This window comes from Abramis brama (genome assembly GCF_963993115.1).
Source record: "Abramis brama genome assembly, chromosome: 17".
NCBI classification, from domain to species: domain Eukaryota; kingdom Metazoa; phylum Chordata; class Actinopteri; order Cypriniformes; family Leuciscidae; genus Abramis; species Abramis brama.
The window spans coordinates 30,373,353-30,385,706 of NC_139979.1; the positions used below are offsets into that span (position 1 = coordinate 30,373,353).

The 12,354-nt window shown below is 39.3% G+C and overlaps 1 protein-coding gene across 3 annotated transcripts in view; it reads right to left on the reverse strand.

The window, feature by feature from the left end:
* Window positions 1-32: 32 nt before the first annotated feature.
* Window positions 33-12,354, reverse strand: part of LOC311067764 (BAR/IMD domain-containing adapter protein 2) — a 35,400-nt gene continuing 23,078 nt past the window's right edge. Inside the window, exons 10-15 of one of the 3 annotated variants that reach the window (XR_014603283.1) lie at window positions 9,335-9,812; window positions 8,009-8,207; window positions 6,042-6,104; window positions 5,656-5,941; window positions 3,564-3,604; window positions 33-3,476 (exon numbers count right to left, since the gene is read on the reverse strand). Coding sequence is in view for 2 of the 3 variants with exons in the window: in XM_084089837.1 (XP_083945963.1) it covers window positions 3,404-3,476; window positions 3,564-3,604; window positions 5,734-5,941; window positions 6,042-6,104; window positions 8,009-8,207; window positions 9,335-9,812 (1,062 nt within the window). In the remaining variant the exon portion in view is untranslated. The remainder of the gene's footprint in view (window positions 3,477-3,563; window positions 3,605-5,655; window positions 5,942-6,041; window positions 6,105-8,008; window positions 8,208-9,334; window positions 9,813-12,354) is intronic. The other 2 variants (XM_084089838.1, XM_084089837.1) reach the window with 2 other exon arrangements.

Below are 12,354 nucleotides of genomic sequence, written 5' to 3' on the forward strand. Positions count from 1 at the left end.
TTAGTATATAGAGATTGACACCTAAAACAACAGAGATTAACTTTGTTTATTGAAGTACATTTAAAAAACAAAAGTCTATAGAGTTATCATGATGTTAAAACATTCAAGAGTCCAAAATATATGACTGATCCATAGAGACTGAATCCTGAGCCAGAAACATCTAGGGCAAGTAGTCATGTGTCTGTCAGGTGGCTTCATAACACATACGCATAAAATAATAATCAAAATAGTACAGCAAAGCATCCAGACTGACTTGTACAGCAATGTCCTGCTTTAAATGCCAGTGTTCAGTCGCAGGAGTCTCTGGGATATTTAATAAAAGTACAATGTCAGCAGGGATCAAACCTGCTCAGCCGCGATTACATCAGTTCGGAAATTAAAATGACAAACTAATACAGGCTAACATGCAGTGGAGTCCAAAAGTCTGAGCAGTGTGGGATAACGCGTTGAGTTACATTATCAGATTACTAGTAAAGTAATGCGTTACTTTTACAATAAAATATGAGTTACTTTTTCAAATAAGTAACTCAAGTAATCCACATTTCCTTGAGCCTGAGGCGTGAAAGGGCCTTTACATTTGCCAAAAATATAACTTTTTTTGTTATTAAAAAACAAGCAAGCCCAGTCCAGGTGTGAAAAGTAATGCAAAAGTACCTTTACTTTTACTTTACTGTAACACATTACTATTAAAAGTAACTTTCCCCAACACTGAGTCTGAGATGCTTTTCATTTTAACTCAGAAATACATCCTAGGATTTCAATGAATGAGAAATGAACATGGCATTCCAGATTGTGCACTATTTGTAGATCTCTAATCAAGCGTAAACGAGTGTCACTGATCATGTGACTCAGACGGTCAGATCTTCTTCTTTGTCTCAAATCATGCAGAGATGCATCAAATATTAAAACTAATCATTTTTCAATTAATCTTACTGAAATTGTTATGCTGATGCATTAAGAGAACATATGTTTTACATATTTCAATATTCTCAGACTTTTGGACCTCACTGTGTTACAGTAGACAGTTATATTTACATATATAAGGTTGGAGATTAACCTTTTTTTTGCATTATTCAATTTAAGATATCCTTATAATAGAAAAAGTTAATAAAAGAAGGCATCAGAACAAACACCCTGGAGTGGAGAAAAAAAATTATAATGTTTATGAACAAAGTTAGCATCAGTTATATTGGTTTCAGTGTACAATCTTTTAAGACAACAGACCTTAGTCAGGTTAGATGCCGTATTGAATTTAACGCGGATGAAAACGAGGCTGTGAGGGATAGACGTACAGTCTTTACAATGGCACAATGCTTTAAACGTCCTGGATCACGTGATTTCCACAACTCACATTAAAAGTTGTGGAGTTTTTGTCTTCAGAAAGACGTTTCATCAGCTGAACGATGTATGCTGTTAAACAACAGTACAATCCATTCAACACACTGTAATTTTACAGCCTCGCTTTCATTCCTGTCAAAAATATAATATTGCGCTACCCTGACCAACATCTGTTCAGAAACAATTTACTTAAAACACAAATTCACAAGTAACTGAATCATATATTTTTAGGTTCGTTTTAAACCAATGGACATAGACATCTCCTCTGTCCCAAAATTATGGCAAAAACATGGGGAAGAAAGAGTAACACTTTATTTTAAAGTGACGTAATTACACATGTACCAGTAAATTCTGCATAATCATAAGTCACTAACCCTAAACCAAACCCTAACCATAACTCTATAGGAAGTACATGTAGTTAATTAATAATACGAGTAATTACAATGTCACTACGTCACCTTAAAAAGTGTAACAGAGAGTGTTTCATGTCTTTTATTTTTAAATTCAACAGCACTTCACCACAGTCACATCCTCCAACACGTCTACACTTTCCAGACCTTTCTTTCACATCTTCAGATCTCCTCTCTGCACACAGCCTTCACATCCCTCACCTAGAATCTGCTGAAACTCATGACTACAAGCTTTAGTTTGGGAGATTTGGGGTTTAAAAAAATACTTGAGACAAGAGACGAGAGCTGAGAACATCTTCACAGCAGACTTTCACAAACACAACGCTCTTCCAAAATCCTTTCCAACTCTTTCAAAGCCCTTCTGTAATTATACTCCATTGTCCATTCGATTTATTCCTTCCTTTTGACACCAACAGCCTGCATACCTACTTCTCCTAGAAAGTTCCAGGATGCCTTGTCTTTATTTAATGAAAACTTCAAAAGTTGTAATAATTTTTTTTTTCTGAGAAAGTATCTTATATCATGTGTGTATCAGTATTGTACAGAAAATTCTCTTTGTAAAAAAAAATTCTTCAGTGCTCAACAGAAGAAAAAACAAATACAGCATATGTGGAATGACATGGCAGTGAGTAAACAATGACAGAATTTACATTTAGATGAACTATTACTTTATATATATTAAGGGTTGCACAGACTAGTCGACTTTGATGCTCTGCCATGACGCTTTAAAGCAATAGTTGACTTAAAAATGAAAATTCTGTCATCATTTACTCACCCTCAAGTTATTTCAAACCTGTATGAGTTTCTTTCTTCTGCTGAACACAAAAGAAGATATTTTGAAGAATGAGGGTAACCAGAGAGTTGATGGACCCCATTTACTTCCATAGTATTTTTTTCCTACTATGTAAGTCAATGCAGTCCATCAACTGTTTGATTACCCTCATTCTTCAAAATATCTTCCTTTGTGTTCATACAGGTTTGAAATAACTTGAGGGTGAGTAAATGATGACAGAATTTTCATTTTTAAGTCAACTATTGCTTTAAGCTTGATCATGGCCTATAGAGGGGGCAACAGGATAAGAAATCTTTGAAGTCTACTTTTACGCTCAGTTTCTAGCAGTTAAAATGACTAAAATAAATGCATACTCTGAGAGCGCTCCACAAGATATGTTTGATAACAGAGCATCTAGATGCTCAATATTGATCGAGTGAATGCAGGTTTTAAACAGCTTATTGTACACGCAAGTTAATCGCTGTCCTAAACTAATGTGCTGCCGCATTGTAACGCACACATATAGACATGTAGGAGCAATAGCCTTGCTTTTAAAACACTGTCGTCCATAATATGAATTCAAATGTTATAGGTCAGATTTTCCCCTCTCTATTCCATGTGCACTCATGCGAAATACATAAAAAACCCTTGAAATATTTCATTATCTGATAATGTAATACATATATAACATACATTTGATGTACTGAATGCTAATTGATCATGTATCTGCGCTTTAATCCTATTGGTTACTGTCTAAATGTGTTTCTGTTGGCAAAAGTGTAAATCAAAATTTGCATATCAAAGGTTCAAAGCCTTAGTGCATTCCGCATTAAGCATTAGTGACCTTATTCCAGTCAGCATCTGTGGTTGTCAATCAAAGGCTCTACTCTATTACTGGGGCGGAGCGATCATTGGTCACCGTCTTCCTGAGTCGAATATGGGCGAAGGGATTGATCCTGTGAAGAGGCAAAGTTTAAATCAACTAAGCCATCAGACATGAAGCGTCTTAACATGCTCTTCGAAACAGAGGTGACTAGCTGTACCTGGTGGGTGATGGAGGTGGAGAGGTGAAATCACTGGACATCTGAGGAACATGAAAACTGTGTCAGTGGAATATATTCCAATATACTCTAAATCCTAGCATGATTTAGTAAGACAGAGAAAAAATGAGAACATCTACATCTACAATAACAAAATTGATAATAATCTTAATATAGTGTATAGTGTATACTGTGTTGAAAAAAAAAGTTTTAATGCTGTTTACATGTCTATGTGGTGTTTTTAATGTGCTTTAAGACAAACCATGTGTAAATTCATAAGTCGACAGCATTGCTGAGTATTTTCTCCTTAAAACTGCAGTGAACCAAAGACAGTCTCAAAAACACGGTTTGAAACATCTGATCGCTGGTGTTTCTGACATCACAAACCAATCAGATCAACGTGTGATCGTCAATGAGTGGATCTCTGAGCTGGTGCGAGTGAGTGGAGGCGGGGATAATTTGCATATTCATAGCACTGCATACTAAATGAGGCAAGGGTGTAGAGTTACAACTCAACCTATTTTAGGTATAAGATAGGATAACGATGATGAAGTAAAGATAATGATCCATGAAGATATTTTGTAAATTTCCTACCTTAAATATATCAAAAATGTATTTTTGTGAGTGGATGCAGCGAAATATTCTCAAAACTTCTCAATATTTAGATTTTTTTGCACCCTCAGATTCCAGATGTTCAAATAGTTGTATCTCTGCCAAATATTATCCTATTCTAACAAACCATACATCAATGGAAAGCTTATTTATTCAGCTTTCAGATGGTGTATACATCTCAAAAATAAAAATACCCATAACACTGGTTTTGTGGTCCAGGGTCACATATATGCAAATGAGGCATTACCTATTTAAATATGCACCATCTCTGAAAAGCCAAGCCCATGTTGATTCTTGTTTGATTACGAGCTCTGTCGCGCGCTGGCTGCAGCAAGGTCCTTCTCGCAGACACTCCTCTGTTCCCCGTAGGTTTGAGATTTAGCTACTCCATGTCAACCTTTCTCACTCGTTGTGAGACTAACCTCTGCCACTCCCACACCAGACACACGTCAAAGTAGCCGGAGCAACTTTTCTTTATTTCCGGATATGACGAGACACACGGGCGAGTGGCGCATGTACGCATTTTCCCTGTGAAAACCATCCCGTCAGCTCTACAACACGTTTTGGAAAAAGGATTAATGATGTCTTGACTCATTATTTAAATGTGTAAATTAATTCTGAACAAAAAAGTTACTTAGTGTAACTTTAAATGTTAATATGGATGTTTTCTTTCCAGTAGTCTCAAAGAAGACAAGTTATGGAAGCAAAATAGCCCCAAAATCTCAAAATTGACCAGTGCATGAAAAACAAGGGTTTTGCTTGTAGTGTCTTGCCTTAAAGTCCCCCTGTGGTCAATAACTGTATTCCTTAAAACTCATCTTTGATCACCAAAATTATATATTTCAACGTTTTTTTTTTTTTTGTTCATGCCTTAAAATAGGTTGATTGTAACTCTACACCCTTGCCTCATTTAGTATGCAATGCTATGAATATGCAAATTATCCCCGCCTCCACTCACTCGCACCAGCTCAGAGATCCACTCACTGACGATCACACGTTGATCTGATTGGTTTGTGACGTCAGAAACACCAGCGATTTCAAACCGTGTTTTTGAGACTGTCTTTGATTCACTGCAGTTTTAAGCAGAAAATACTCATCAATGGTGTCAACTTATGAATTTTGTCTTAAAGCATATTAAAAACACCACACAGACATATAAACAACATTAAAAACTTGATTTTCAACACAGGGGGACTTTAAAATTATTCCTATCAATTTTGTTATTGATAGGATAAGATAATAATGATCATTATCTTGGTCATTAACATCCTAATGATTTTTGGCATAAAAGAAAAATCGATAATTTTGACCCATACAATGTTTTGTTGGCTATAGCCACAAATATACCCGTGCGACTTATGACTGGTTTTGTGGTCCAGAGTCACATATAAGCATAACATTTCAGAAAGCTGGTAATATGAAAAAAATGTCTTAATGCACTGTGATTAGTGTATAGTGATAACTATTACTAATAATGTTTTACCCTATTCGCATGCAGTGTCTTGCCTTATGTAGTACTACAGTCAGAAGAGACAGTCATGATGATGGTGTGTTTTCTGACCCTGTCCTTCAGGCGCAGTCGTGGGCTCATCCTGCTGGTTTCGGGGTTCATCATGCTGTAGGGTCGTGGCCTGAAGGTGCTGACCCGCTGAGATAAGACACTCCTCTCGTCCTCTGAATCCGGAGAGACCTGCTGTAGCTGACCAGCGGGAGGAAGCCTGTCCAGCTGCCCCATGCTGGTGCTGTTCACCTTCGACAGGGGAGGAGGGCTGGAGGAAGGAAAGAGAAAAACAGAGAATGCATCAACAACATTTTATTTAAATCGGCTGATTATTTTAACATGTTTGGGGTTTTGTTTTCCATACTGACCTGACATCTTGTCCGGGGGTGTTTGGATAAGTCTGTGTGTAGGAGACAGGAAACCAGCCTTTTCTATGAAGGAGAGTTTAGATCATTAGCATACATAACAATGAGCATCTGAATACCTTGAGACTTCTGAGATGGATTCGTTCAGGCATAACTATACAGTAGCTCTCATAAGCTTGTTTTTAACTCTTTCCCGCCACTGAAGGAAATTTCCGCCATTTAAGAGATAACGCTTCCCTGCCGTTGACGAAAATTTCTGGCTTTCCCCGTTTTCACTGTTATACGGTAGGGGGCACTATTACACATCTTCTGAAAGAGTACTGAATCTCCAGATCAAAAAGCATGTGAAGAAGAAGCAGAATCAAGTGATAGCATATGTAAGCAGATGCATATGTAAAATAACACGATCATCAACATTAAACAGCATATAAATCAAAACTGCCTGACGTTACTGAATGAAATGACCAGGACGAGCTAGAGGACTGTGAAGCTTTAGGGGTGTTGATGGACTCGATCTACTCCATCTGTGTTTCGATCATCGTTCTGAATCTAATCTGGATGTAGTCTTTGACAAAAACACGATTTTCTCAGCTTTTTGCTCAAAATGCTGCTTTTTTATGAAGCTTACCCACATTCAAGTGTTGATAAAAAAAGGATGTATGAAGCTGGAATAAAACAGGTTTTTTGTTTAAAAGCAGAGGCTCTGTTCTTTATTTTGATATTTGATATATTGCATGTTCAGATAACAAAATATTATGGGGGCCATGAAAATTTTGAGAAAATGATCAAAAATGCTGGCGGTGGCTGGCAACTTTTAAATAAATAAAAAAACGCTTGCGTGGAAAGAGTTAAAGGCCTGTTTGTACTAAAAGAAAAGGAAAGACTGAACATTATTGCTGATTAAGGAAAATGATGTTCACTTCACACCAATTGAAATGAAATGCACTCAAGTTATTCTTGGTTTATACCAGAGAATGTCTAATAAGGCGAGAAGTTTCACTCTCAGTAAACTTCCGGCTTCTGAACTGGTTGCAGTTCCACTCTCGCTCTACATGAGGCGCTCACAGGACGAGTGCAGAATGAATGGAGGTCTATGGCACTATACCCCTCAAAATCCATTTTTCTCAGGATATAATTTTTTGTCTAGTAATTTGAATGTTGTATTCGAAAGGAGATGCAAAGAAATTACACATTGCTGGGTGTTAGATTTTTTAGAGTCACTTATTTGCTTTAAAAAGTCTTTTAAAGTGTCAATGACGTCGTACACATCGTACGACCAGAGATACTGCTTAACGGCAATCCTTCACTCACTCTGGTGCTTTCGCGCTCTGCAGTTTCGTTTCTCTCGAGGCATCGACAACACAGCTGACACAGGTAAATACATGTGCTAGATGAGTTTTTGTTTTGTTTGTTTCTGTTCCCGCTTCGGATGCCACGATGCCATCAAGCGGTATCTCTGGTCGTAATCAGTCCTTCACTGACCAATCAGTGTTCATTAGCAGAATGCTAGCGTGTTATGGGCAACAACAACTCAACCTGTAAGAAATCGAAAGGACATAAGTACTCGGTCATTCAACTTTCGACCTATAACCCATGTTGAACTTGCAAAACCTACAATCAAATCTGAGATTTCTCAACGGCAATCGGGTGAAAGAGACAAATTTAGCCGTCTAGCCCCATAGACTCCCATTCATTTTGCACTCATGGGCGATCGCCCCCAGTGGAACTCTGGTGGAACTACAACCAAAATTCGGTACAATAGGACTAAATAGGGAGTGGGCAGGCTCTCCGTAGACGGGCTCTGTTTATACCAAGTCCTCATTATAAAGTGGCCATGTTTTAAGAACAGGCCATATTGCTGATAGAATGACAAACATAAATAGTTATTTAGTCCTGCACCATAAATAAGCACACATAATGTTTTATTGCCCTTGTCTTGTTTTGTTAACTGATGATTTATGGTCAGATACCGTCCAGTTCGCTCGTTCTGGCCGTAGTGCCAGCCGTCTCTGGGTTCACTGATCAGCAGGGAAAGAGTGTCTCCGGGCAGGAAGGACAGCAGGCATGAAGCTCCTCCCCTCTCTCCTTCTGAGGAGTCTGTGGAGTGAGGGAACAGAGCCTCCACACGGGACGGCCCACAGAGAGGCAGCACACGGGGAAGAGTGCAGCCTGGAGAACCACAACCATTGGAAGAGGATGCGTTTAATACAATTGTGAGATTGTGATAGAAAGGATTGTTCTAAATTAAACTAGATTAAAAGGATCATCAAGACAAACTTGTTGGCTTGAGAAAGCAGTTTATCAAGTAGTTTTAAAAGCTTTGAAGTTTTTAAGTCTAAGATTCCTGGAAATTCTGGGTGGTAGCCAGGGTGTTGCTATGCAGTTAGGAGGATGTTCTGGCTGGTTGTGTTGCTAGGCGGATGCTAGGGTGTTCTGGGTGGTTACTATGGTGTTTTGAATGGTTGCTAAGTGGGTGCTTGGGTGTTACTGGGCAGCTGTTAGGATGTTCTGGATGGTTGTTAGGGTGTTGCTAAGGTGTTCTGGATGGTTACTATGGTGTTTTGAATGGTTGCTATGAGGGTGCTTGGATATTACTGGGCAGCTGTTAGGATGTTCTGAGTGTTCTGGATGGTTGTTAGGTGGCTGCTGGACAATTTCCAGGGTGTTCTGTATGGTTGCTAGGGTGTTGCTGGGCAGTTACTAGAGTGCTCTGAATGGATGCTAGGGTGCTTTTTAAAAATAAACTGCTTAAATGAAACATCAGAATTAAGAACAGACAGACATTATTATGATGCTGTAAACAAAAATGTGGACATTTTAAACATTTCTGACTATAATAATATCAGGAAAACAGTAAAAAAAACTTCCATAATATTTTACCTAAAAAATAAAATTATATTTGACAAAATCAAGAAAATCAAGCCTAATTTTTTTTAAACCTTCTTTTTGGATTTTGACATTTTAATGACAATTAAATTCTTTTTCCTGTAATGCAATAAAAATATGTTTATATTACTTAAATTGAAAAGTACATCTGTAAAAAATCATAATGGCACTTTTTGCTGTAGTTATTTATCATTTTTAAATTATTAAAAATATCCTGATTATTTATATTACTGTTCATGTTACAGTAAACAGGGAGGGTTAGGTGTCAAGAAAATATTTCAAAGCTCCTCAAACAGATTTCATTCCCTAAAGTAAAAATATAGCTTCTTATTTTTATCTTTTGATTTTTCGGCTGAAATATGACCCGGACATTAATGACTCAAAAATGGCAAAAACAAAATCAGACGCACCCAAAAATCCCGTCCGAGCGTCGCTCGTCTGTCTCCTCGGCAGTGGCAGTGTGGATGTGGCGTAGAGCTCTGGCCCCTTCAGCACATTAAGAGCAGTGGGAGAGCTGGACACTGCGTGATGGGCTGTGGACAGGACAGGTGTGAGTGCGCGGGACATAGGGGCGCTGTGGGGGAGCGGAGGGCTGTGGGGGGCCGTTAGGGGTGGAGTCAGGCCCTGCAGGGAACCATGGGAGGATGTGGAGGTGTGGCTAACCGAGAGAGAAGACTGTAACCCGGCCACGCTCACTGCTGGCTGGGAGTGGGTAAGGCTAGTGGAAGAACTGGAGTGGGCATTTCCATTCTGCTGAGACGTGTTGCTGGGTGAAAGGCCAATGAGAGACTGGGAGAGAACGTCAGACTGGGACGGCCGCTGCTGTTGCTGAGAACGGCTGCTGCTGTCCCCGTTCAACAGAGGTGGGACTTCCTGAATAGACAGCCTCTGAGAGAGGAGAGGGACATGAAGCATCATTAGTACTATATCTTGATTAATTACAGGGGAATTCAGTGGATTGATGATTTGTGTGGGAATATTTATATTGAAAATGTCGATGTTTTAAATCACCAATGTAGCAATAAAGGTTATAATAAATGCTCTTTGTTCTGTCCTTTTTCTTGCAAGATTTATTTATTTATTTAGTAATATCTATTGTAAGAAAACATAGTTTAAATAACAAAATGAATAGGAGTGTCATAAAAATACTACATAGAATTTTTCCAATTAAAGATTTAAGCAGAAAATATAATATACTAGTGAATTTTGCGGACTGGAAAAAGATACAATGTTGCATTTGTTTAATTATTATATTTACTCAAGATTATTTTGGAAGGATTTATAAACTTATATTAGGGTATTATGGTATGATGTATGATAGAAATCAGTGTATTAGATTTGATTATTTTCAGAATTACATTTTGAAAAGTAAAGAACAATATATTATACAATTATTTATTGTATTAGGAAAATACCATATACATAAAAATAAGTGGGCACTCTGCAAACCAATTTTTTACATTTGATAAATGAGATTAAATTATACATAAACCATTTGGAACTAAAAAAAAAAAAAGCCAGCTAATGTTATTTAAAATGTGACTTTGTAATACGCTGGCTACTGGCATAATCGTGGTTCTTTGAATAGTGGAAGACCACCAGAGACTGTCATGGTGGAAGGAGTTGTGTCTCGCTCATCACATCAAGAATCTCGTATTAATTCAGTCACACGTGACTTTAACCAATGACGTGTCGGAAGCGATATCAGTTCTAACTACATCATGGTCGATCTCCTAGTCATTTTCGATCTAAGTGACCAGAGATTCTGGCGGTCTTTCACTATTCATATAACCACGGTTCCGCCAGTAACCACCGTTCTACTTCACTGTTCCAGACCACCAGAGATGGTCAGTACATGGTGGAAGATCAAGCCAAGTCACATTGGTGTCACAGGATATGATATCTTAAACGCTATCTGGCAGCACATTGGAGCTAATCAAAGGAATAGGAGCCACATTAAGCCTATAAAACCTTGTATCATATCTCCGAAAGGGGCACAGCACGCAATACAGCCCAAGAAGGGGCCACCACCCGAATCAAATGAGCAACCATTGTAGGGCCTGTCGAACGATATGCCTCAACAATAGTGTCCATCACCCAGTGAGTGAGTCTTTGTATTGACAAGGGTGCACCTCTTCTACCGGGCCCAAAACAGACGAATAGCTGTTCTGTGGTACGACATGAGGCAGTCCTTACCACATACTGCCTCAATGCATAGGGCTGCTTGGAAAGCCTTGTCCTTCTTCCTAAATACCGCCAGCTGAATAGGCTGATGTGTGAACTGAGCTCACAATACCTTGGGCTGGAAAGCTGGGTTCGGCCAAAGTGTAACCTAATTGCTCTCTTGCCCTCACCTAAGACACTGCAGACTGAGACAGCGTGTAACTCGCTGACCCTTCTGGCTGATGGTCATTCGTGGCCAGACCATCCTGGCCTAGCGAACCTTTTTCCTCTTGCACCGAGAACCACAACGGGCAAAGAGGCTGCTGTTCCATAAATCCTCCATACTTCGGCCCCGTATGGGCTAGTTAGTCCACACTGTTGCATCAACTTGGAATGTGTGCTCTGACTAACAGGAAGTGCTTGTTTGCCCACAATAGAAGCACTTTTGTCAAATGGATACAGGGTAGGGACCTCGTGCCTAACTGGTGGTTGTTTAAAAATACCACTGTGGTATTGTCTATCCTTACCAGAATCTGTCCCCCTGAGAGTTCCTGCCTGAAATGTCTCAGGGTGAAGAGTACTGCCCACAGCACCAGGATGCTGATATGAGATGCCCCCAACTGTGGGTCCCAACTGCCCCGTATACCAGTGTCTGTGGTTACTACCTCCCTGCGTTCTGGAGGCGGCTCAATTGGTACACCTCTTTGAAGAAATGTATCCCCCCTCCAGAGTCTCAGAGAGGCAACACAGCTGGTCATGACCCGAACCAGTGTGCGATGATTGTGAATCGGTGAAAGACGTCTGGCTATCAACCAGTGTTGGAACAGACAAAGTTATCCTGGCTGGATAACTGATGAGGCCGCTGTGAGAAGACCTGCCAGTCGTAGGAAGCTGAAAACAGGCAGCTTGCAATGAACCTGGAACCGTGCTAAGGTCCTCTGCAATACCTCCATTCTGCAATCTGTGAGGGGTGGAATAGAGTCAAAACTCTATTTAGCTGGGAGCAATGGATTCCTTCAACAGAGAAGAAGGACTTTGAGAGCAGAGTAAAGCAGTTAAAAGTACAAAATAATAGACTTGTTGCAAGAAACAGTTTGTTTATTACTGAACATAATGCTGAAAGAAATTCCTACTCCTACTCCTACTCCTACTTCCTACTCCAGTGTGCATGGTATGGAACAGCAGTCAGAAATTTAAAGGAGTTAGTATGAATGATCTTCTTCTGAAGGGCCCAGATGTTCTTAATCCGATCAGAGCTGTCCTTCTA